The following is a 21,411-nucleotide window of genomic DNA, read 5'->3' on the forward strand; positions in this document are numbered from 1 at the left end:
TGAATTCGGTGGGCTCAAAAGCCCACTTGGCCAGCCTACCAGATTTTTCAACTTTGCCGAGAACTTTTTCCAGCGGCTGATCAGTTAAGACCACTATCTGATGGCAATCAAAATAGGGCCTCAGCTTCCGAGCAGCTACTACTACCGCAAAAGCGACTTTCTCGAGTAGAGGGTAGCGAGTCTCGGCATCCGTCAGTGTATGACTGACAAAATAGATCGGTTGCTGACTTTTGCTTTCTTCCTTCAGCAGTACTGCACTGATGGTGGCTGGGCTAACGGCCACATACAGATACAAAGTTTCTCCTTCCGGTGGGCTAGCCAGCGTTGGGAGTTGAGCCAGATGCTCCCGAAGCTGCTTAAAGGCTTCTTTTTGCTCTCTCTCCCAAACGAGCTCTTTTGTTTTCGGGAGTTTCAGGGCTTTGAAGAAAGGTAACCCCTTATCCGATTTAGCTCTGGAAATGAACCTCGAGAGGGCTGCCATTCTTCTGGTGAGCCGCTGAACATCCCGCTTTGTTTTTGGCTCAGGAAGGTCGAGCGCTGCTTTGACTTTGGAGGGATTGGCATCAATCCCCCTCTTGCTGACTATGAACCCAAGGAATTTCCCTGACTTCACGCCGAAGACACACTTCTTCGGATTCAGCTTCATTTGATGCTTTCTTAAGGTGGCGAAGGTTTTAGCCAGGTCTTTAACATGGTCCTCAGATTTTTTGCTTTTAACGATCGAATCGTCGACGTAGACTTCCATGTTTCGGCCCTTTTGATCGGCGAAAAACTTGATCCACCAGCCTTTGATAGGTTGCCCCCGCATTTTTCAATACGAAGCGCATCATTTTATAATTGTACACCCCGGCGTTCGTGACGAATGTCGTCTTTGCTCGATCGTCGGGGTGCATGAAAATCTGATGATACCCTGAGAATGCGTCCATGAAACTAAGCAAGGCATGGCCACTTGTCGAATCAACTAGCTGATCGATCCTCGGCAAGGGATAGAACTCCTTCGGACAAGCCTTATTTAGGTCCGTGAAGTCAACGCACATCCTCCAGGTACCATTGGCCTTCTGAACCATCACCACATTTGCAAGCCATTCTGGATACTGACAAGGCTCGATGAAGCCTGCCTCCAGCAACTTTTTGACCGCGGCTGCGATGCCTCGGTTCTTATTAGCGGAGTAATTCCGCTTCTTTTGCTTAATTGGTCGACACGTTGGGTCAACATTAAGCTTATGGGAGATGAGATCTGGACTTATCCCGGGCATATCAGCTGCCGAGAAAGCAAACACATCTCTGTTGTCCCGAAGGAGCTGAATAAGTTCACAACGGGTGTTCGGATCAAGGTCCATCCCGATTGTTACACATTTCTCAACGTCTCCTTCGGCCAACTCAACTGTTTCAGTCTGTTGGTCCATGTCCATGGCTGATGGACTGGACTCTTCAGAATCTGGCCTGCTGCCTATGTCAGCAGGTGTCCCAGTATTTTTGTTCTTCGGCTGGCTCTCTGAGTCTTTCGGTTCAGATGAAGAGCTAGCCTTTTCCCTTTCAGGCCCTTTTTCTCTAGGTACAGATCCTTGGGCCGAAGCACTTAGGCCTTTCGGCTTTTTTGTGCTTGGCTCTCTTTCTTTTTCTTTCTCCTCCTCATCCTTGTCGTCATCTGGGCGACTACTGGATGGCTTGAGGTAGTTTCACCTTCGGGCGTCCTTTTGGTTGCCCTGTATCCTTTCGGGGAAGCCAGCGTCTGAGACGTAAATCACCAGCTGATGATAAGTTGAGACGACCCCTTGGATCTCATGAATTATGGGTCTCCCCAAAATCACGTTGTACACTGAAGGAGCCTCAATGACCAAAAAATCAATCATGACATTCCTGGCTGCCTCATCGCAGCCGATGGTGACAAGAAGTGTCACCTTCCCATCTGGATAAGTTGAAGCCCCGTTGAACCCGGATACCGGGTAGGGTACCGGCGTAAGGTGCTTGGGCTTCAGCTTGATTTGATTGTAGGCCTTTCGGAACAGAATGTTTGCTCCGCTGCCACCGTCAACAAGGACCTTAATGACGTCGTGGTTGGCCACCGTGGCGATGATCACCGACGGATCCTCGTGAGGGAACGTTACCCCCCCGGCAGTCGGCGGCCGTGAACGTCATGTTCGGCACCGGCGACTGGGGAGGCTGAATGTCAGCGTTGTTCACCTGGTGGGTCAGAGCCCTAAGGTGTCGCTTGTGCTCCCTCCGAGAGCATATTCCTCCCTAGATAACATTGATCGGAGAGAATTTTCCCTTTGGCTTTTTACTGTTCTTCCGGGGGAAGTCGAGGTCTTGCCGAGAGTCCTTTGCTGACTTCTCGGACTCCTTTTTCTCGCGGTGATCCGCGATGTATTTTTTCAAGTATCCCTTCCGGACCACGTCCTCTATCTGGTCCTTCAGTTGGATACACTCCTCAGTGTTATGTCCCGGAGATTCGTGGAACTCGCACCACTGATATTTATTTTTTCGCTGATACCACTCTGGGAGTGGTCTCGACTTTCGGTAACTCTGCTCCTCCTTCGTCACGCTGTAAATTTTGGCGCGTGGGAGAGAGAGCGGAGTGTAGGACTCGTATCTGCCTGTGTATGAGGCAGATTTTTCCTTCTTTGGGTCGCTGGCCGAAGACTGTTCCGAGGCCTTTGCCTTTCCCTTTGTCCTCTGGCCTTGGCCTTCAGACAAGGGTGTTTGTTTTTGCTTCCCTCCCCCAAATTGAGGTTGGGTTTTTTTTTTTGTTCCACTCTTCCGCTCGGATGAATTTATCCGAGGCGCTCAGAGCTTCCTCCAAGGTCTGCGGGGTATGCATGACCATGAAGTCTGGGAACTTCCCGGGCTGAAGGCCATTCTGCATTGCAAAAACGGCTAGCCCCTGGTCCAGCTGAGAGACGCTGGATGACTCGTTGCTGAAACGGGTCAGATAGTCTCGGAGGCTTTCGGTCTCCCCCTGCTGCAGACCCATGAGTTCTGCAGTAGTCTTCTCTCGGCGGTTTGTCGTGGAAAACTTGCTCCTAAATTTGGAGGACAGATCATCCCACCCTGTTATAGAGCCTTGCTTTACTCCCTTGGAGATCCATGCTTGCGCGACCCCCTTGAGAGTGGTTGGGAAATATTTGCACCAAGTCGCTTCGGATCTGGGGCAAAGATGCATATGAGCCTCATACGAGGCAACGTGGTCCTTCGGATCCGGGGTCCCATCATATGTGATGTGCGACGGTATTTTAACCGTGGGCACGTGCTCTTCCAGTATCCATTGCTCGAATGGGGAACTGGCGGGTAGCATAACGACTTTGCCCTTGTTCCTGGCCGAAGGGACCGCGCTCCGCCCTCTTAGAGAGGTAGGAGTGGTTTTCGTCCCTGGCTGGGAAGTCTGGGCCTCGGCTGCAGGGAACGAGAGGCGACTGTGCACGCTCGGTTCCTTGCCGCCGAGTCGGTCGAGAACACTTCGGCGAACAGTCTCAGGTTGTTCTTGGCTAGCAGATTCTGGCCGAGAAGCTGAGCTGCTGCTCTTATGCGTTTCCTGTCGGGAGGTCGAGGATCCTCTGAAGAATTGAGGGTTCTTTTTCCTCTCTTTTTCAGTTTTCCAGGTATCCTCTTCCCACTCTTCCAGTTCCCGGAAGGAAGGAAGTTTCCCACCATCATGGTCTAGCTTCCTCCGCTGATGCCGGGTATGCGGAGGAGTTTGATCGCGAGGTGGCGGCATATTTTGTGCCCTCATTGCCTCCATGAGCACTGCCAGCGCTTTTGCCACCTCCTCCGAGCTGGGCCCCGTCAAAGGGGTCCTCGGCTGAGTATGGGAATGAGAGCGGACGGTCGATGGTTGGCTTTGGGGCACTGAATGTGTCCTATGATCGGACTGACCCCTGCTAGACCGAGAGTGACTCGACCTATGACGAGAGTTATGAATTACGGGAGAAAGGGAATCCTCCCTGTATGATCCTCCCCCCGAGCTGGCACCCTTGGGAGAGTTCTGGTCCGGTGAGGGTGATGGTGTAGGGGTTTTAGGCTTTTCGCCTGCTCCTTGACGGAGGCTTTTGCTCTTGCGGTTCTTAGCCATTGCTACTAAGATAATTGCGAGATGATTTTGGTTAGAAACTTGGCTTAAAGATTTTTGAAAGTCTTCCCCACAGACGGCGCCAAATTGTTTCGGGTGAAAACAATGGGACCTTGTCGAAGGTCCGATGAAGTGGAGAAGACTGGATTCGGTCCAAGTGATGTTCGGCCGAAGGTTTCCTGCACAGTAAACACACGTAAACTAGCCTCGGGGGTGTTGTCGAGGAAGGCCCCTCCGATGCTAAAGTCAGTACAGTGTATAGAAAGAGAATGCTATGCAAGAGAATTAATTGAATTAATTGCTTGAGGCTTTTTTTTGAATGAATGTACAAATGTAATATTGATGACTTTTATACCTTTGCATATATGGAGAAGTTGGGCCTTACCCCAATTGACTTGCCTTGAGGACTGATCTTTGACTTTAGCACAATTGGAGAGTTGAACCTTGACCTTGGCCTTTAAATTGGATCATTCAGTGACTAGACCCAATTGAACTAAATTGGACCCAAACAAATACTAATATTTATTAACAGGAAAATTTAAAACAAATCTAGTGTGCCACGTGGCCTTTTTCTTTTCAATCTTTTTTTCTTCCTAAACAACACTTCATTAATGGTTCCTCTTCAGCCCGTCAGAATCCCAAACGACGCTATACTTCTTCAGTTTCTGCATGCATTCAATATTTATAAATAAATCGATTTGCAATTATTCACTATCACTTGATCAATCCTCTTTCTATCCCCTCCAAACGATCTCCCTGATATTTTTCAAGATTAGCTGTAATTTCTCATCGCCCTAAATTTCTCATATTTTAAGTTAATTTTTATGTACCCACTCTGAAGATTCACCAAAATCGAAATTTGATTTATGCACAAATTTGATTTCGCTGAATAAATTCAACCCAGAAAGTTGTGCTGTGTCAGTGTCGATGAGATTTTGTCACTGTATTGCTCTGTGATCATGAAGTTAGTCATTTGAATAATTTGATATAATTACTGAAAAACGTCGTTGCTTAATCTGAAATCAGGGTGATAGTCTAATTAGTTTGGTATGTTTTTGTTTTAAATTTGATTATTTGTTTTGTTCTAATTAGTTTCCATGAGTTTATTATTCATTCAAGAAGATGTAAATTTTGTGGGCAATTTAGAACAATATTTGGTTATGATTAATCAGTTTAATTGTTATATTTCAAGGTTAAACTATGTAAATTTTCATCGCTATGCGATCTTGATTGAAGTTAGTCATTTGATTAGAATTGCGGAAGAATTTCATTCCTCAATTTGAAGTTAGTTTGGTGTACAGACAAATAGTTGGGTATGTTTTAAATTTAATTGGATTATTTGTTGTTATTTTGATTATCCATGTTGTTTTGTTTTAATGGTTGAATATAAACTATTTGGAAATTAATTTTTTATTTTTATTTTTTTACGTTCTGTTTGCTGAAGTATCTTTGTGGTGTTTTCAATATCATTTTATGGTTAAAGCCTAATAGATGTATCATCTATATGTTGATTTGGGTTTTTTTGAAAGCATTTATACTACGTAATTTTTTTTTTTCCTTCGATTAAACTAAACTGTTAGAAAATTTGGGGCTTTAAGTATTTTATTGTTAATTCTATTTTTATTCTCAGTTGTTTAATTATTAAGCATATGTGTAATTGAAGAACAACATGGGCTTTAATAAGTTTATTTTAATATTGCCAACAATGAAATTATGAATTTTATGTGTATTCCCGTAATTGGAAGTTAAAAGTCTTGATACTCGCATAGTTGTCATGTGCTTGTCGGGCTGAAAACAATCTATATAGTCTTAATTTAATTATTAAGATATATTGAAGTTCATTTAATTCAAAGATGCTTTGTAATTTTTTTGCGATAGGACCTCTTTGAGTTAAATAAGATGTGTGTGGTGATTTGTTAATATATATATTATTTTTTTTAATTATTATTATTATTATTATTATTATATTTTTGAAAGAGGGAGTGGTGTTAAAGTTTATTTAGAGCATGTTTTATAATCTCTATATCAAGATTCTTATAACAATACGATGAATTTCCTTTGGTCTCGATCACGTTTTATAAACTTATAAATACAATGCAATTTGTATCTATAAATTTTCATATGATGTAATACATTTTATTTCACTTTACTACTACAGATTGTATGATACAATTTGTATTTTTAATTCTTATATATGTATATGATGCTGTTAGAATATATTGATAAGCATCAATATATTCTGTTAGTGTATACTTTGTATTAGTTAATTGTATATGATTGTATTTGATCTTCCCTTAATTGTAGAAAGTTAGGTCCGTCCTACTTTATAGCCTTAGTATACGTGATTACAGTGTATATATTGCCTATTGATAGGCTCATAATATTCAAGGAATTACCTTCTTTCATGGTATCAGTTTTCAGGGAAAGCTCCTAACCTTTCTATATGTACAATGCTATTTAATTTTTTGCCTTAAATTTAATCCAAGCTATATATAATCTAAACATGCAATATAATAAGCCTTCAATTACTGAAAAAAGAAAATTAATGAAAAATGTAACCCGTGCATCGAATGGGCTAAATACTAGTTTATTTTATAATCTATAATCAACATTATTGTATAGATTAAGGATTAGTAGCACAATTTCTCTTCAATCTCTACCTTATGTAACTGGAGTGTTTGTTTTGAAATCTGTGTACTCCATATCATATTATCTTGTCCACTTTTCTTTGTATTGTAACACAAATTGGCAAAATTCACAAGACTAAAATTCACAAGAGTACTCTTCCTAATTCCAATGCATGATTCCTATAACCTCATATGCACTCATTGATCATTTCTCACAAACATCTAACACTGAACAGCTTTGCAAGGAGAGTTAAGATGTATACATTTGAAATTTTGAATAATCTTGTGTTCATATCATGAAGGTCAAGTGAGTTAAAATTATATTCCTACTTCGTCTACAAAAGTGAGTTATAAATTTTATAATGATGTAATGTTACACCCACTTGAAAAATTTGCTAAATTTGTTTGAATGCAGAGGTGACAATCATGTATTTTAAGATAGAGTTAAAGTTGTGTTATGTTTAGATTAAGAATAATTTGAATTGATTTTGGGTTCAAGTCGGATCACTTTCAAATCTATTGATCATAGACTTATTTATGATAACATGAATATTAATTTATTATTAGTCACATTGATTGTCGAGCCAGCTTGTTTAGGTCCAATTTGTGTTAAAGTTTATGATTCAGTTTAAAAAATCAAGTCGGGTCAGTTTTATCAGGTCTATTAATTATAATTTAAAATTCACGCCCAATTCTTTACAACTCTTTTCATTACCTAGCTACATATCATTCCATTTTGTTCGATTGTAAGAAAGAGAGAAAAAATTGTATAGTTATTAGTTATTACACTCCCACTCTAAAAGATCTCATGCTTATTTAGCACCACTAAAGATTAAATGGTATTTCACCTTCAATCTTGGCCAAACTCTCTCTTTTAGAAAACTCAATTTAAATGAGAATATGGCTTACTGTAAGACATTTTTCATCTTTTTCAACACCCAATCTCTCTTCTTCAAAACTCACTCATCTTCTCCAGGTTTGCAGCAACTCAAGAGCATTAGCTCAAGCCAAACAAACCCACCTGCAAATCATACAACATGGGCTTCATCATGAACCTTATATTACCACTAAATTGGTTCAAACGTATGCAGAATGTGATCATCTGGGGTATGCCCAGAAGCTGTTCGATAAATTGCCTGAACCAAATGTATTTGCTTGGACTGCTCTCCTTGCATTTTACTCAAGAAATGGACTTTTTGTTGAGTGTTTGCAGGTCTATGGTGCAATGAGATTCATGGGTGTGTTGCCTGATCAGTATGTTATTCCTAAGATTTTAAGGGCATGTGCTCAATTGTCAAAACTTAAAACAGGGGCTATGATTCATAAGGAGGTGGTTGTATGTGGAGTTGAGTTAAATTTGCAGGTTTGTAGTTCATTGATTGACATGTACTCGAAATGTGGGGAGGTTGATAGTGCTAGGCGGGTTTTCGATAACTTGGCGGTAAGAGATTTGCTGTCTTGGAATGCAATGCTCTCTGGTTATGTGGCCAATGGGTTTCTAGAGTTAGCATTGGAGTTATATGGGTCAATGAGAATAATGGGTGTTGAACCTGATTTAGTCACATTGAATTCTGTAATGGATGCTTATTGTCGAATGGGTTTATGTGATGAAGCTCTCGAGGTTTTTAGGCAGATTGCACGGCCGAGTGTTGTCTCTTGGACAACATTAATGTCTGGCTATTCAAGGATTGGAAATCATGAGGCATCACTGAGCATGTTTAGAGATATGGTGAACTTTATGGTGGATATACCTGACTTAGATTCTTTGTCTAGTGCAATGGTATCGTGTCGGCATTTAAGGGCTCTAAGAAATGGCCAAGAAATTCATGCCTATGGAATGAAAACTCACTCTCGTTCCCTATTCTATACGTCCTGTGGACCTGCATTGTTAACGATGTACTCTAAGTGCAGTCGAGTTCATGATATGAGAAATGTGTTTGAGTTGATGGACAAATCTGACGTAGTCACTTGGAATGCGATGATACTTGGCCTGGTTGATCTTGCAATGGGACATTCAGCACTTGAAACCTTCAGTATGATGCAAAATGTTGGCGTCAAGAATGACCAGACCACGATATCAACAATCTTGCCCATTTGTGATCTGAAGCCTGGCAAACAGATTCATGCCTGCATTCTTAGGAATAACTTAGGTTCAGTGGTTCCTGTTTTGAATGCTTTGATCAGCATGTACTGTAAATGCGGATCCATACATTCTGCTAAACTCATATTCTCCAACATGACCATTAAAGATTTAGTTACATGGAACACGATTATTGGAGGGTTTGCAATGCACGGAATAGGAGAGGCTGCTCTTCAAATACTTAATGAAATGATATTTTCCGGTCTTTCCCCTAACTCTGTAACCTTAACGTCAGTTCTGTCAGCTTGTAATCACTCTGGTCTTATTAATGAAGGGCTTGAGGCCTTTTATGGCATGAGTAGAGACTTTGGCTTGGTTCCTAAAATGGAGCATTTCGCTTGTCTTGTTGATATGCTAGCTCGTGCTGGTCAGCTCAACGAGGCCCTTGATATTGTCATGAAAATGCCTATAATGCCTGGCAAGCATATATGGGGGACTCTTTTAGCTGCTGGTCAAGTGCAACAGAATCTGGAGGTTGCTAAGTTGGCTGCGGAAAATCTTGTTAGCTTAGAACCCGAAAATGCTGGACATTACGTAACACTGTCGAATATATACACAGATGATGGAAGATGGGATGATGCAATGAAGGTAAGAAGGTTGATGGAAAGTAGAGGATTGATGAAAGCAAAAGGAAGTAGTTGGATTGAAGGAGAAAACTGAGGATATATTTTGCAGACATATTGAGTTTTTATTTGTCACAAAATATGCTGTCACGTTTTCTGTGAGTTATGCAGCAAAATTTGCTACAAAATTATGTTTTATCAAATAATTTAGCATAAGTTGAATACAGTATAAAATTTCCCAGGACACTTTTAACCGTTATCTAGGCTAAAGCACTTAGTAGGACTGTAGTGTAGGATAATTAAGGCATTAATTGGAGAGAACAATAAATGATGAGATAATTTTTCAACCTTTACCATGTGAGGGTAGTTAAATAATATTATTGATTTGTGTAGTCTATAAACCGTAAGCGGTGTAGAGTAGCAACGATCTTACTCCGAGCCAGGTTTCCAAAAAAAAAGAAAAAAAAAAAAAAAACCTTACTCTGAGGTCCGACCGTCCAAGCCACCGGATCATATAGTACTCACAAGCTTAACGTGCACTCTAAATCAAATTCTTATTTTAAATCTCACAATAGAAAGCCTAAATTTAACTCTCTTTAGTTAGATTTTGTCAAATTCCACTATAAAAGCACAATTTTATAAATTCAATACCATTTTCTAACGATATGTTAAATATTTTCCGATATCACGAAAGGAGTTAAAATAAATTTATAGAGTATTAGAGTGTTAAATTTCGATACCAAGAGTCCAAATCAATTTATATAATGTCAAAATTTTCCTATATCATAACAGAAGTCCAAATTAATTCATACAAAAATTTCCGATATCATAACAGGAGTCAAAATCAATTCATAGAGTGTAAAAATTTTCACATACCATGAGGTTCATGACAGGAGTAAAAATCCATTCGTGTCAAATCCCATTACGATCACAAACACTGTTACAGTCGCCGACTTATCTCATTCCTCCCAAAAAGAGAAAAAGAAAAAAAATCCCTCTCTATCTTCTTCCTCTCTCTCTGGTAACTTCTCTTCTATCACAATCTGGAAAATCAAACACAGACGCCATGAATTCATCGCCATTAAACTGGGAAGCTTTGGATTCTCTCGTCATCGAGTTCGCCAAATCCGAAAACCTCTTCTTCGACAACGAAGACTCTTCTACTCTCTCTCCTCCTTCTTCTCCTTCTTCCTCCTCTCTCTCTCCTCCACCTCCTTCTTCATCGTCATCTTCATCTGAGTCGTATCGATCACGCCTCCTGATTCGTCGGATTCGCCGCCTGTTAGAGTCTGGTGATATTGACTCCGCTTTGGATCTCCTTCGTCTTCATACTCCTTCCATATTACATGATCTTCGCCTTCTTTTTTGCCTTCAAAAGCAGGTTTCATTATTATTCCTTTTTTTTTGTTTTAATTTGTAATTTCTCAAATAATTAGGTTATTGCTGGAATTTTTGATTGATTTTGATTTTTGTTTTTCAATTTGAAGAAATTTATTGAGTTGTTGAGAAGAGGAACTCCAGAGGATCGTGTTTCTGCTATTGAATGCTTGCGCACTTCTCTCGCTCCTTGCGCACTTGATGCTTATCCTGTATGAACCGCATTATATTTATTTTAATAATTTTTTATTAATTTTTATTTTGCTGTGAATTTATTGACGGTGAGATTGTTTGTTGTTTTGAAGGAAGCATATGAGGAGTTTAAACATATTCTTCTAGCCCTAATTTATGATAAAGATGACACCAATTCGCCTATTTCTAGTGAGGTACTTTAGCTCATCATTTCTTAGTACTCCGTATTGATTAATGTAGTCGATTATCAGTCTGTAATGTTAATTAATATAGTTGATTTTTTTTGCAATATATTTTCTGGTATTGTTTAGTTCAACAATTGTTTTCTATATTGAATTTGGTGAATATTTGCACTCTGATTTTTCCAATCTTCTTAATATTTATGTGATTAGTAACAGTAAGTTAGAGGAAGTGATGAGGGGGGTGCTTTTGATAAATTTCCTTTTAGTTTTAGAAAATATGAACTGTGGTAAGTGATTGGAAGCTAAGTAACATTAAATACGGAGTAGTTTGAGAATGATGCCACGAGTTTATAGAAGTTAATGTGTAGTTCGAGCTAAGCATTCTGTACTAAGAGACACTTCATTATGCACTAGCTTGAGAGTAAGAGTTTTTGTCCTTAGTCCTCATTTCAGATATAAAAAAGGCTCGGGGTTTGTATATATCGTTAGTATTTTAACCAAAAAAAATAAATTTCCGTATTAAGATTGTTAGTGGCCAATGGGTAAGTGGGTAGTAACATTGATATGAAAAACTCTACATATTGCATTAGAATATACTTCATATCAATCTTGAGATACACCATGTATATCAGTATATGCAAAGCCAAGCAGAGCTACAATGTTTTACCGTTTTTTTTAAAAAATTCACCATGTTCCTGTTCCTGTACCTGTGACACTTACACAGATAACTTGTGTCCCAAAAGTTGAGCATGTGAGTCAAACTATCAGATTCGATTAGTGTGGGGAACCTGTATATTTATTTTAGGACAGGAGGAGCAAGGAAACGAGTACAAGACAAGTGGATAAATTTATGAAATAGGTTAAGCTTGATATAATTGGTATGAGGAGTGGAAGTTGTCGAAGCACACACAATGGAAGCTTTGTCAATGAGGTTTCTATCCTGGTCTATGTTGGCTATTGAAATAGCCCTTAACATGGTTAAACGACAAAAGTTTGTCAGTTTATCTGACTTGTTGATGTTTGAACCAATGATGAGGTTTGTAAAGCTTGCCTAGGGAGTAGTAATGATCATTCAAAGTATGCATGAATATTTCCCATTGAACATATTTGAGTGGCTTTGATTATGATAAGATGTTGCAGGGTTGTGGATGCATCTGGAGGGTAATACTCGTAATAGGCTTATAGCACAGCTTTCACATGTAAATTGTCAATTTGGAATGGCCATTTTCATCTGGTGATTTATTTTTTTAACCTTTCGAAAATTTCTTGAAAGTTTTACTTTGCAGCACCTTATCTTATTATTGTGTGGAGGCATGAAAGATTCTAAATCTTATATAGACTAAAAAATGAAATTTAAATTTCTTAAATGTGAATTTTAGATTTATGCTATATAGTACCACAAGTAGCTTCTGCATGTCGTGGCAATTTGTCTTGTTATTGTGTCGTGGAATGGCTTTAATTAATTCCAAAAAATTTACTTCAGGATCTGGCTTCTGGTTATTTTTTGAAACTGTGTTCGCTTTGTATATGTTTAATTATTTTTGTCGGATTACTATGCTCCATTTTTTTATTTTTTTTTATTTATTTATTTTTAACATTTGGTACTCTTTTCAACTTTCTCTCATACGGAATCTTGCTCACTATATTTCTTTCCGTATTTATGCTCACCGTCCTCCAGCTAATTTGTTATTGCATCACGAAGATCAATCTGCCCATTTTCTCCTAGCATAGAACCAATAAGAAAATGAGCAACTCCGTAATTTTTCTCAGAAGCTCATGCAATTTACTATTCAGGGTTCTGGACCCTTCAGCCCCTACTTACCATATTGGGTTGAATTGACATGTAATTCTGTTTTTTCTGAGATAATTTATTTCATAAAAAAGCTTTAGGTTTCTACTTTTTTCTAAGTCAAGTTCTTGTTCATCTTGTAACACATGCATAATAGTCCTTGTCTTGGCATTCTGTGCTGCAGTGGTCTGAAAGACGAAGATTTGAAATTGCTGGATTGATGTCCTCTATTCTGAGGGCACACCTTCAGGCGCATGATCCCTTGTTCTCAATGACATTGAGATATCTCATAAGGTTTTTCTCCCTTCCCATCCTTTTCTGGTTCTTTTACATTGATTTTTTGTGCTCTCATAAAAAATAGCAATGAATACATTAATTGTTTGTGTCTGTTGCTAATATTCTTGGTCCTTTCATAATAATTGAGATCAGCTTACACAAGGAGTTCTGTCTTCGTCAAGGAGTCCCCTCACCAATCTCGGACCTGACTGAAAGGTTGCTTCTTGAGGAAAGAGATGCCCCAGCAACACTTCAAGAGTTGGCTTCTGGAGTGCCTATATTACAGGAAGTGAGATTCTCAAGCTATTATTCCTATTGCTGTGTGCTGAATGAAGTGATGACGTGGTTATTTGGTTTAAAAATACACTGAAACTAAAAGGATATTTGATGAAACACCTTCAATAATAATTGGTTTGCCTTGTTGCATCTTTCATTTCAGGAGGACATACAAGCCCTAGCTCATGCTGTTCAGCTTACCAGACAGGGGGCAGTTGAAAGCTTGAAATTCACAAAGGGTGACTTAGTTCAGGCATTAAAGGTTATCATAAATCATTAGCTTTACTTCTTTAAAAAAAAAGAAAAAAAAAAAAAAAAACTCATTAGCCTTTACTCTCTCTGTACATATTCTGTTCTTATGTTTGATTTGTTTACATTAAATGGCGTTCGTTTTTTTCCTGTTATCTTTAGGATTAGGTCTGAGGGATCTCATCTTTAACTTTCAACTGTATGACCATGTATATACCATGTTATAAGAACTGTTATGATATGATTGTTGTGAATTCACTTTATGAAATTGCTTGATCTAACTTTTCTCTTAGCTTCAGAATTTATAGCCTTTTGCCCTTTTGCACTATCGTTCAAAAAGTTGTATTTTTATACCACATATTTACATTATTGGAAATATTGCTTGTTCATTTCTTAACAATAATGAAGACATCTACCCTTCAGACCTGCTATAGAATTTTCTGTTCATGTCCAAACAAGTTATGTAATAGGGGAAAGTAGCATGGTGGTTAGGCATGGTGATCCATTCTTCAGTTTTTCATTAGTAAATTTGTCTTCAATATGTTGTATTATAAATGGCTTTGCATGTTATATCATGCTGATTTGTACGATAGTTGAAGTTATGATGTATAATCAGCATATATTTAGCTAAGTACTATATTTATTTATTTATTTATTTTTATGTAGAATGAATTATGCCGCATGAGATTAAATGAATCTATTCTAGACGAGCTCGTCCGCGAATATTGTGTTTACAGGGGTATTGTTGCTCCTGGTGTGCCTTCCTCTGGTATGCTCACTCTTTACAATATTTCAGTTTCTCCTCCCTACTTTCAAATGTAAATATCTTTATACACATTTCCATTTTTTCCCATCCTCTTTTCTTGGGCAGGATCTACATTGTCGGTTGACACTGGTCATTTGAAAGCTAATCAACTAAATGCTACTGGTTTGTCATTAGATGGTTCCCATGATCTGGATTGCGGAAATAGTAAAAGTTCAGATGATGGATCTTCCATTGTTAATGCTCATGTTGATGGTGCTGAAATAAGCACAGTCATGATTAGGATGCAAGATACTGATGTGGAGATGCGATTCCCTTGTGAGAGTACAAGTAACCATGATGATTGTAGCACTAGCAGCACTCATCAAACTAAGAACTTGAAGGTTTGCCAGAGAAATAAAAGTCATGCAGTTGGCGATGGGAGAAGACGAAAAAGATGGAGGGAAAGAAATGACGATCCTTATTTTCCTGCTGGCATACTGTCTAATGAGAGCAATAAGCGCGAGGTTAGTAAAGTCCTTTTGAAGGAGATATGAACACATCTTTGGTAGCTATGCCTATTCCTGTAGCTAATTATAAAGTGATGATATTGTAGGGCTCTGAAAAATATAGCCCTTTTGACTCTACCTATAAGGAGGATAGATGTGAGACTGTTTTGAGCATTAAAGATTTAGCTGATCGAGGTATGGCCGCTGAGGTTGTCGAAGAAGTGGAAGCGTTGGACCCTGAATTTTTTGGGCATAATTCTTTGTTGCTTTTCCAACTGAAGCAGGTAATGATACTTTTTTTTTTCTCATGAATGTGCTGTTGATGCCAAAGCTTTCATTCTTCTAGAGAGATTACTCACTTGGCTTCTTGCTGTATTCAGGTTGAGTTTCTGAAACTGGTTGATTCTGGAGATTATTCTGGTGCTCTGAAGGTTGCTTGTTCCCATTTGGGGCCTTTAGCAGCCAACAATCATGACTTGCTAAAACCCTTGAAAGAGACACTATTAGCTTTGCTCAGGCCTAATGAAGTTGATTTCAAGAGAGATTTACCATTGCATGCTTTGGCTAGTTCACTTCAGGTGGATGCACTTTTTATTTATTTATTGTATTAATAAACTAGTTTTTAGCTTGGCGAGTGGTCAATTTTAAATTAATACAAAGTAAAATTTTTTGAGTAGATAAAGGTGACCTACTGACCTTATATACGTCCTCTGTTTTCTTAATATTGCAGTAGTTTGGCCGGTTCACTTCAGGTGGATGCACTTTTTATTTATTTATTGTATTAATAAACTAGTTTTTAGTTTGGCGATTGGTCAATTTTAAATTAATACAAAGTATAAATTTTTGAGTAGATAAAGGTGACCTACTGACCTTATATACGTCCTCTGTTTTCTTAATATTGCAGTAGTTTGGCCAGTGCTTTTGTCAATGCACATCTTTGGTCATTAATTGAGCTGTCATTTGGGTCATAATTGGAACTTCTGACTGATTATTTATTGCTAACATTCTTACTTCATCTGCAAATCTAAAAATTTAAATTCCAATCTTGTAAAGATTTGGTTTAGAGCTTTGGAAGATTCGAAATTATAATTTATTTCATTGAGACATGCACTGATGTAAGACTGATGTTTCAATGTAGGTTGCAATTGGTAGGAGGCTTGGCATTGAAGAACCACAGCTTATGAAAGTTATGCAAGCAACCCTGCATACACATACTGAGTGGTTTAATCTTCAAATGTGCAAAGACCGCTTTGAATCATTTTTGAAGATTGATGCCTTGAAAGAAGTCAATAGTCTGTTGCTGGCTGATACTGTTTCTAAATCCCATTTATGTGCACATACTTATGGATCTTCCCAAGTTACAGTTTCGTCTAGTAGTGCGATCCCGGAAGATAGTAACAGTCCAACTCAAGTGTCATCCCGAGAAGTTTGCGATGAAGGTGCCATCCTCAAAGTTATGGTGAGTCATAATTCCTGCTGTAAGAAATTAAAGTACTTTTGGTATGCATTCATATTTGCATCATTTCATTGTACCTGTAATTCAGCTGTGTCTGATTCACCCATTAGGTGTTGCATGGTGTACGAGTAGTTTATAATCAATATTCCAATTTTTATGCAGGAATTTCTTGCTCTCCCAAGGGCTGATGCCATCCATTTGTTGGCACAATGTAATGGAAATGCTGAGACTGCTATACAACAAATATTCGGAGAAAGTTGATGAGAGTTATGACCATCAGTGTGACATCAACGGTATTTATTTGTTGCTTGCAGCACTGGTGGTTTCTTGAGTTTGCATCTGGTAGATACACGGCGGTTTCTTCTGTATATCCCTACCCTTGTTGGGTTTTTTTAAAATTATTTATTCGTTCCTACAATTCTTTCATGTCCATATACCGCTCTACTTGAACCATTATTTGTAGTCTTGACAGATTTGATTAAATTGGTTAGCAATATCATAATATCGGGTTGCTGGAAATCAAAGGATGCCTAGCTTTGGTAACTTCTCTATTTGTCTCCCCAATTTCGTCAAACTCTGGCTTCTCTGTGTGGTATTTTATTATTTCCGTGTTTTCAGTAAACATCACATGGTATGAAACTTTGTTACTTCTGGGTTCATTGTGACAATATGACCCAAAGGGTGTTCAAAGTCATGTGGTGAGCCTTGTGTTAGCAAATGACACTTATCATTCATTTCTGCAACTTCTGATGGAAGCATAACTTGACAATGAGAGAAATTGAGGGTATGCTGCCTACATAAATCTCTGGTTGTCTAGGGATAGGAGGATAAAGAATCTATTCTAATTTTAATCAAATAAAAAGAATCTCCAATAAGGTAATTGTTTGTAGTCTCCCAGTTTTTCTTGTTCGCAAGGCAAGTATAATGCACCCGGTTTTATTTATGTTAGTATACCAAAATACATATGAATGTAATGAAAAAGACAAGGAAATACTTATATTCCGGGTTGCACTTAATTGAACTATGCACACAGGTATGAAATGCAGACCAAAATTATGGATATTGAATGCCTTCAGTGTATTAGTATTTCTTCCATCAGATGGAGGCTTTGCCCAAGCGATATTTTCTTTCGTCTGAGAGCTGTTTTGCCAACCTGTTTTTGGATTATTGAGTGATTAGGACACTCATCTTGTAGAATAGAGAGTTTTATTTTCATTGACAATTCATAAGTAGTTGTACTTCAGGTATTAGAGGAACCAACTTTGGAGAGCAGCTGCATTGGTGCCCAGGTGTGGAACTGCTTTGAGTTGTCCAGTTTCCGGATCTACCCGGCTGGCTGGTTTGCGGAGTAACTCTTGAGCAATTTTCACAAGATTTCCCATGTTCTTCTCTGTTGATACGTCCATTGAAGCAGCTGCTCCTGTTAAGCTGTCATCCTGTTTATTTCCCAAAAAAAAAAAATACACCGGTTCATTATAAACAGAGCACTACATTTACATCTATATATCAAACCATACTAGTATGTTACGCTAATCAAAAAAACGTGGAGGTAAGTACTAGACTTACTTGAAGACGAAGGTAGTTGTCCTGAGAGCGAAAGGATTGGAAAACAGTACTGTTCTGGTAATCAACCATGTCAGCTCCAGCTTCATAAAAAGCTTGTATAATAGGAGATGATCCTTTTTCAAATAGCCAAGACAAAAGCCCCCACTTTGCAGTTGTTTTAGCGTTGTACTTTTGCTCATTCCTTCCTGATCCCGTTCCTATTGATAAAACCAGTAGTCTATCATGGATGCTTCCACAGCCTGGATTTTCCTTCATCATCTGCTTCGTAACTTCGTTAATTGCTAGGTATGTCTGCCCAACAAAAACAAAACAAATAGGATTTCCCTTCGTTATTTGTTTGGTAACGAGCTAGACTTGAGGCGTATGTTCCACTCGTAGAATTGAGGGAAATTTTCCTTGCAATATGATGTAAGTTGACATTTTACTACGTAGTTTGGAATGAAGAGAATAGCTAGTTATTGGTCGCTGAGCATTACCGGATTAGTGCACACAATTCCGCCATCGATGAGGTTGAAGTCCCTAGTCTTTCCGTCTTCATATACGTTTTGGAAATAATAGGATGGAAGAACAGTTGGAGCAGCCGACGTTCCTAAACATATATCTGATATTTTTGCATCCAATTCTGGGTAACTCGGAACCTGCATTACTTAATGATGAATGAAGGAGTTTGAATGCTTTAATTTTTGAGTCTTTTCATCATCCATTTCTTGTTAAATGCATTACGGAAAACTTGATTAGCCTTTGAACAAGTTCTTAATTTTAACCTAACATTTAATGTTAATATTCTTCACTTTCATTTAAGACTTGCTCTTTAAAGTTCTTTTTACTTTACTTTATTCTTTCGTAAGTAGAAAGATCTTTGTGGAACAGAGGGCAATGAATGGATCGAAGATGTTCATTAGCAAACAATAAGAATGACAGACAAATTATTGAAGTAGAGTTGATAGTTTACGAGTATTAACCTTGTAGGAAGAAAATATAACAGGTTGGAGCATTTTGATGTCAAAAGTAGGAATGACAACGTTTGTTAATGTGTGATGCAACCTTGTCGCTCTCAATTTCTCCCTCATTGTTTGGCGGAGATGCTTGCGGCTTGCCATTATATTTAGGCCCTGTCATAGCTTTGACAAAGCTTGTAAGCTTAGCGAGTGCCCCCCTACATCCATTATTCGGAGAAAATTAGATTAATTGTAATTAGGATATCATCGGATTACAACTATGAAACTATTAATCATGTTGGACAATGTAATTTTTTAATAACTGTACAGAGTACTCGCTCGTATCTATGTATCATCTTTGTTGCTTTATCTACAAACGTATCATGTTTATAACTTTTGTCCTAACTCCTAATCAATGACACAGAATTGCCTTAAGTTATTATTATGCTTTTGTGTAAACTTTATCTTTATATCGACATTTTTTTGATCGATAATATTGGAGTATTACATATTTACATACGAACTATAATATAATAAACAAAACATTAAGGATGTGGACGTGCAAACAGGATGTTAATGCATACTAGTATTGTAAATAATATTCATACACACAGTCCATGCAAGTATGCAACGCACTGTACGACAAAGATGTTCCAGCAAGAAATACTTAGAAAATCAATGTGAAGAAGGAGCCAATTCAAAGTGGGAAGAACTAACAAGAATTACACCGTCAATATGTTGGCCTCTTAGCTGTCTAAACCCAGTCAAATATTCCTTTTTTTTACTCGCTCCTTACCAACTAAACTTCCGTGAATGCAAGTAGCCAAGTAGGCAATATAATGCAAGTTGTATGTTGAGTATACATTTATTTAAAAGTACAATGAGTAACAAATAGCAATTGATGTTCATTCAAATTCGTTCGCATTTCTGCACAAATTAAAGTTGTTACCTTTCCTGTGGAAAAATTTTAGGACCATGCTCGAGATAGAAAGTTGTAATATCTTCGGCAGCATAAAGAGGACGATTATAGTCATCTGGTGCAGTTAACATGGCTGTTATTAACCCACCCGTGCTCGTTCCTGCTATCACATCAAAATAATCTGCTAGCCTTGCTTCCTCTCCATCCGACTCCTACATTTTTAATTAAAACCACGCATCACATATTCACATTTGATTTACCCCGTATCAATATATATTGTACATAGTACATATGCTTCTATAGTTGTCCTTATTCTCCAAGTTTACAAGATTGTATGTATAGACATATAATTGTACAACATTTCAATTGACGTATAGATATTTGGTAGATGATGTGTGTGAACTTGATCAGTGGCGGATCTTGGCCAAAAATATTAGACGGGCTAGAATTTAAACTTTTTATCTCTCGGTCAAAACTACTCACTATATTATAATATTTCATAAATAAAATAAGGTTATTTAGGTTCATTAACTAGTTAATTACAATAATTTACCGGGGTGGAAGGTCCTCCTCTGAACTTGATAGATCGATGGATGACTAGTCGAGAAGTAGCTAGGTAAGTAATGTATGTACATACCTGAAGAAGTTGTTCGAGGAAAGAAAGAATGACAGCAGGAATAATCCCTCGAATGCCACCACCATCGATGCTAAGAATAGTCACCAACTTCTTTCTGTTGTAGTAACTGAAGGATGGAGGAGACCCTTCTAGATCCGCCATCCCAATTTCGAAGAAGAGAGCTTAATTGAGAGAAGCTAAGTTAAACACAACTAACAGCTCTGCAACAACGTATCGTTCTATTTAGAAAGGCCGTAATTGGATTGTAAGAGTTTTATAATTGACATTATTATTGCTTCTTCCATTCTTTTATTCCTATTTATTTAATATATTAGACTGGTATGCTAATTAAATTATACAAATAATTAAGTTTAATAAGAGGGTTATTGGATGCAACTATGCTATATACAGAGGGTTTATGACTAAATTATGGATAATACAAGTATATGCTTATCCCACACAGCCCACACAGTTGTCACAGGCCTTTTCAAATATAGATATTCATGATCTTATATGGAATATTCATAATTAGAATAAACTCATACAGAGAAACGGAAAAGAGGAAAAAAAAAAAAAAGTTGAATTTCAAAATTGACGAAAACTTGTTTAAAAAAATGTATAAACAAGGTTCATAATTAATAATTAATAGTGTAAAAGTTTTTTTTGTTGAAAATTATCCTTCAATTTATGTATCAATCATGTACTTTTTGGTGCTATCCTTATTTCACGTTCACTAATATTATTGCTTGTTTTTGCATGCCGGACTTGAATTAGCTAGGGCTTTATAAATATCAATTCAAAGGATTAGATTAATTACTATTGTACACAAAATATGATAATAATACATACTATATAATCCTTGTATCCCTAATTTTTTGCCCCATTTAATTTGATTTTTCACAATTTTCATAATACGCCTTAAAACATA

At 37.9% G+C, this 21,411-nt stretch overlaps 2 protein-coding genes and 1 pseudogene across 2 annotated transcripts; 2 read left to right on the plus strand and 1 right to left on the minus strand.

The window, feature by feature from the left end:
• Window positions 1-7,329: 7,329 nt before the first annotated feature.
• On the plus strand, window positions 7,330-9,975 carry LOC110717347 (pentatricopeptide repeat-containing protein At2g03380, mitochondrial-like). Its single transcript, XM_021896011.1, has one exon. The coding sequence runs from the start codon at window positions 7,586-7,588 to the stop codon at window positions 9,491-9,493; it is 1,908 nt and encodes a 635-aa protein (XP_021751703.1). The 5' UTR covers window positions 7,330-7,585; the 3' UTR covers window positions 9,494-9,975.
• A 210-nt stretch (window positions 9,976-10,185) lies between these two features.
• On the plus strand, window positions 10,186-16,995 carry LOC110717346. The gene is made up of 12 exons (XM_021896010.1): window positions 10,186-10,777; window positions 10,884-10,985; window positions 11,079-11,159; window positions 13,121-13,230; window positions 13,366-13,501; window positions 13,652-13,750; window positions 14,404-14,506; window positions 14,609-15,006; window positions 15,096-15,272; window positions 15,369-15,566; window positions 16,127-16,447; window positions 16,607-16,995. Exons 1-12 carry the CDS (start codon window positions 10,274-10,276, stop codon window positions 16,703-16,705), a joined length of 2,328 nt encoding a protein of 775 aa, XP_021751702.1. The 5' UTR covers window positions 10,186-10,273; the 3' UTR covers window positions 16,706-16,995.
• A 287-nt stretch (window positions 16,996-17,282) lies between these two features.
• On the minus strand, window positions 17,283-20,645 carry LOC110717472 (annotated as a pseudogene).
• Window positions 20,646-21,411: the final 766 nt, after the last annotated feature.

The sequence above is a fragment of the Chenopodium quinoa genome, unplaced genomic scaffold, assembly GCF_001683475.1.
Source record: "Chenopodium quinoa cultivar QQ74 unplaced genomic scaffold, ASM168347v1, whole genome shotgun sequence".
NCBI lineage: Eukaryota > Viridiplantae > Streptophyta > Magnoliopsida > Caryophyllales > Amaranthaceae > Chenopodium > Chenopodium quinoa.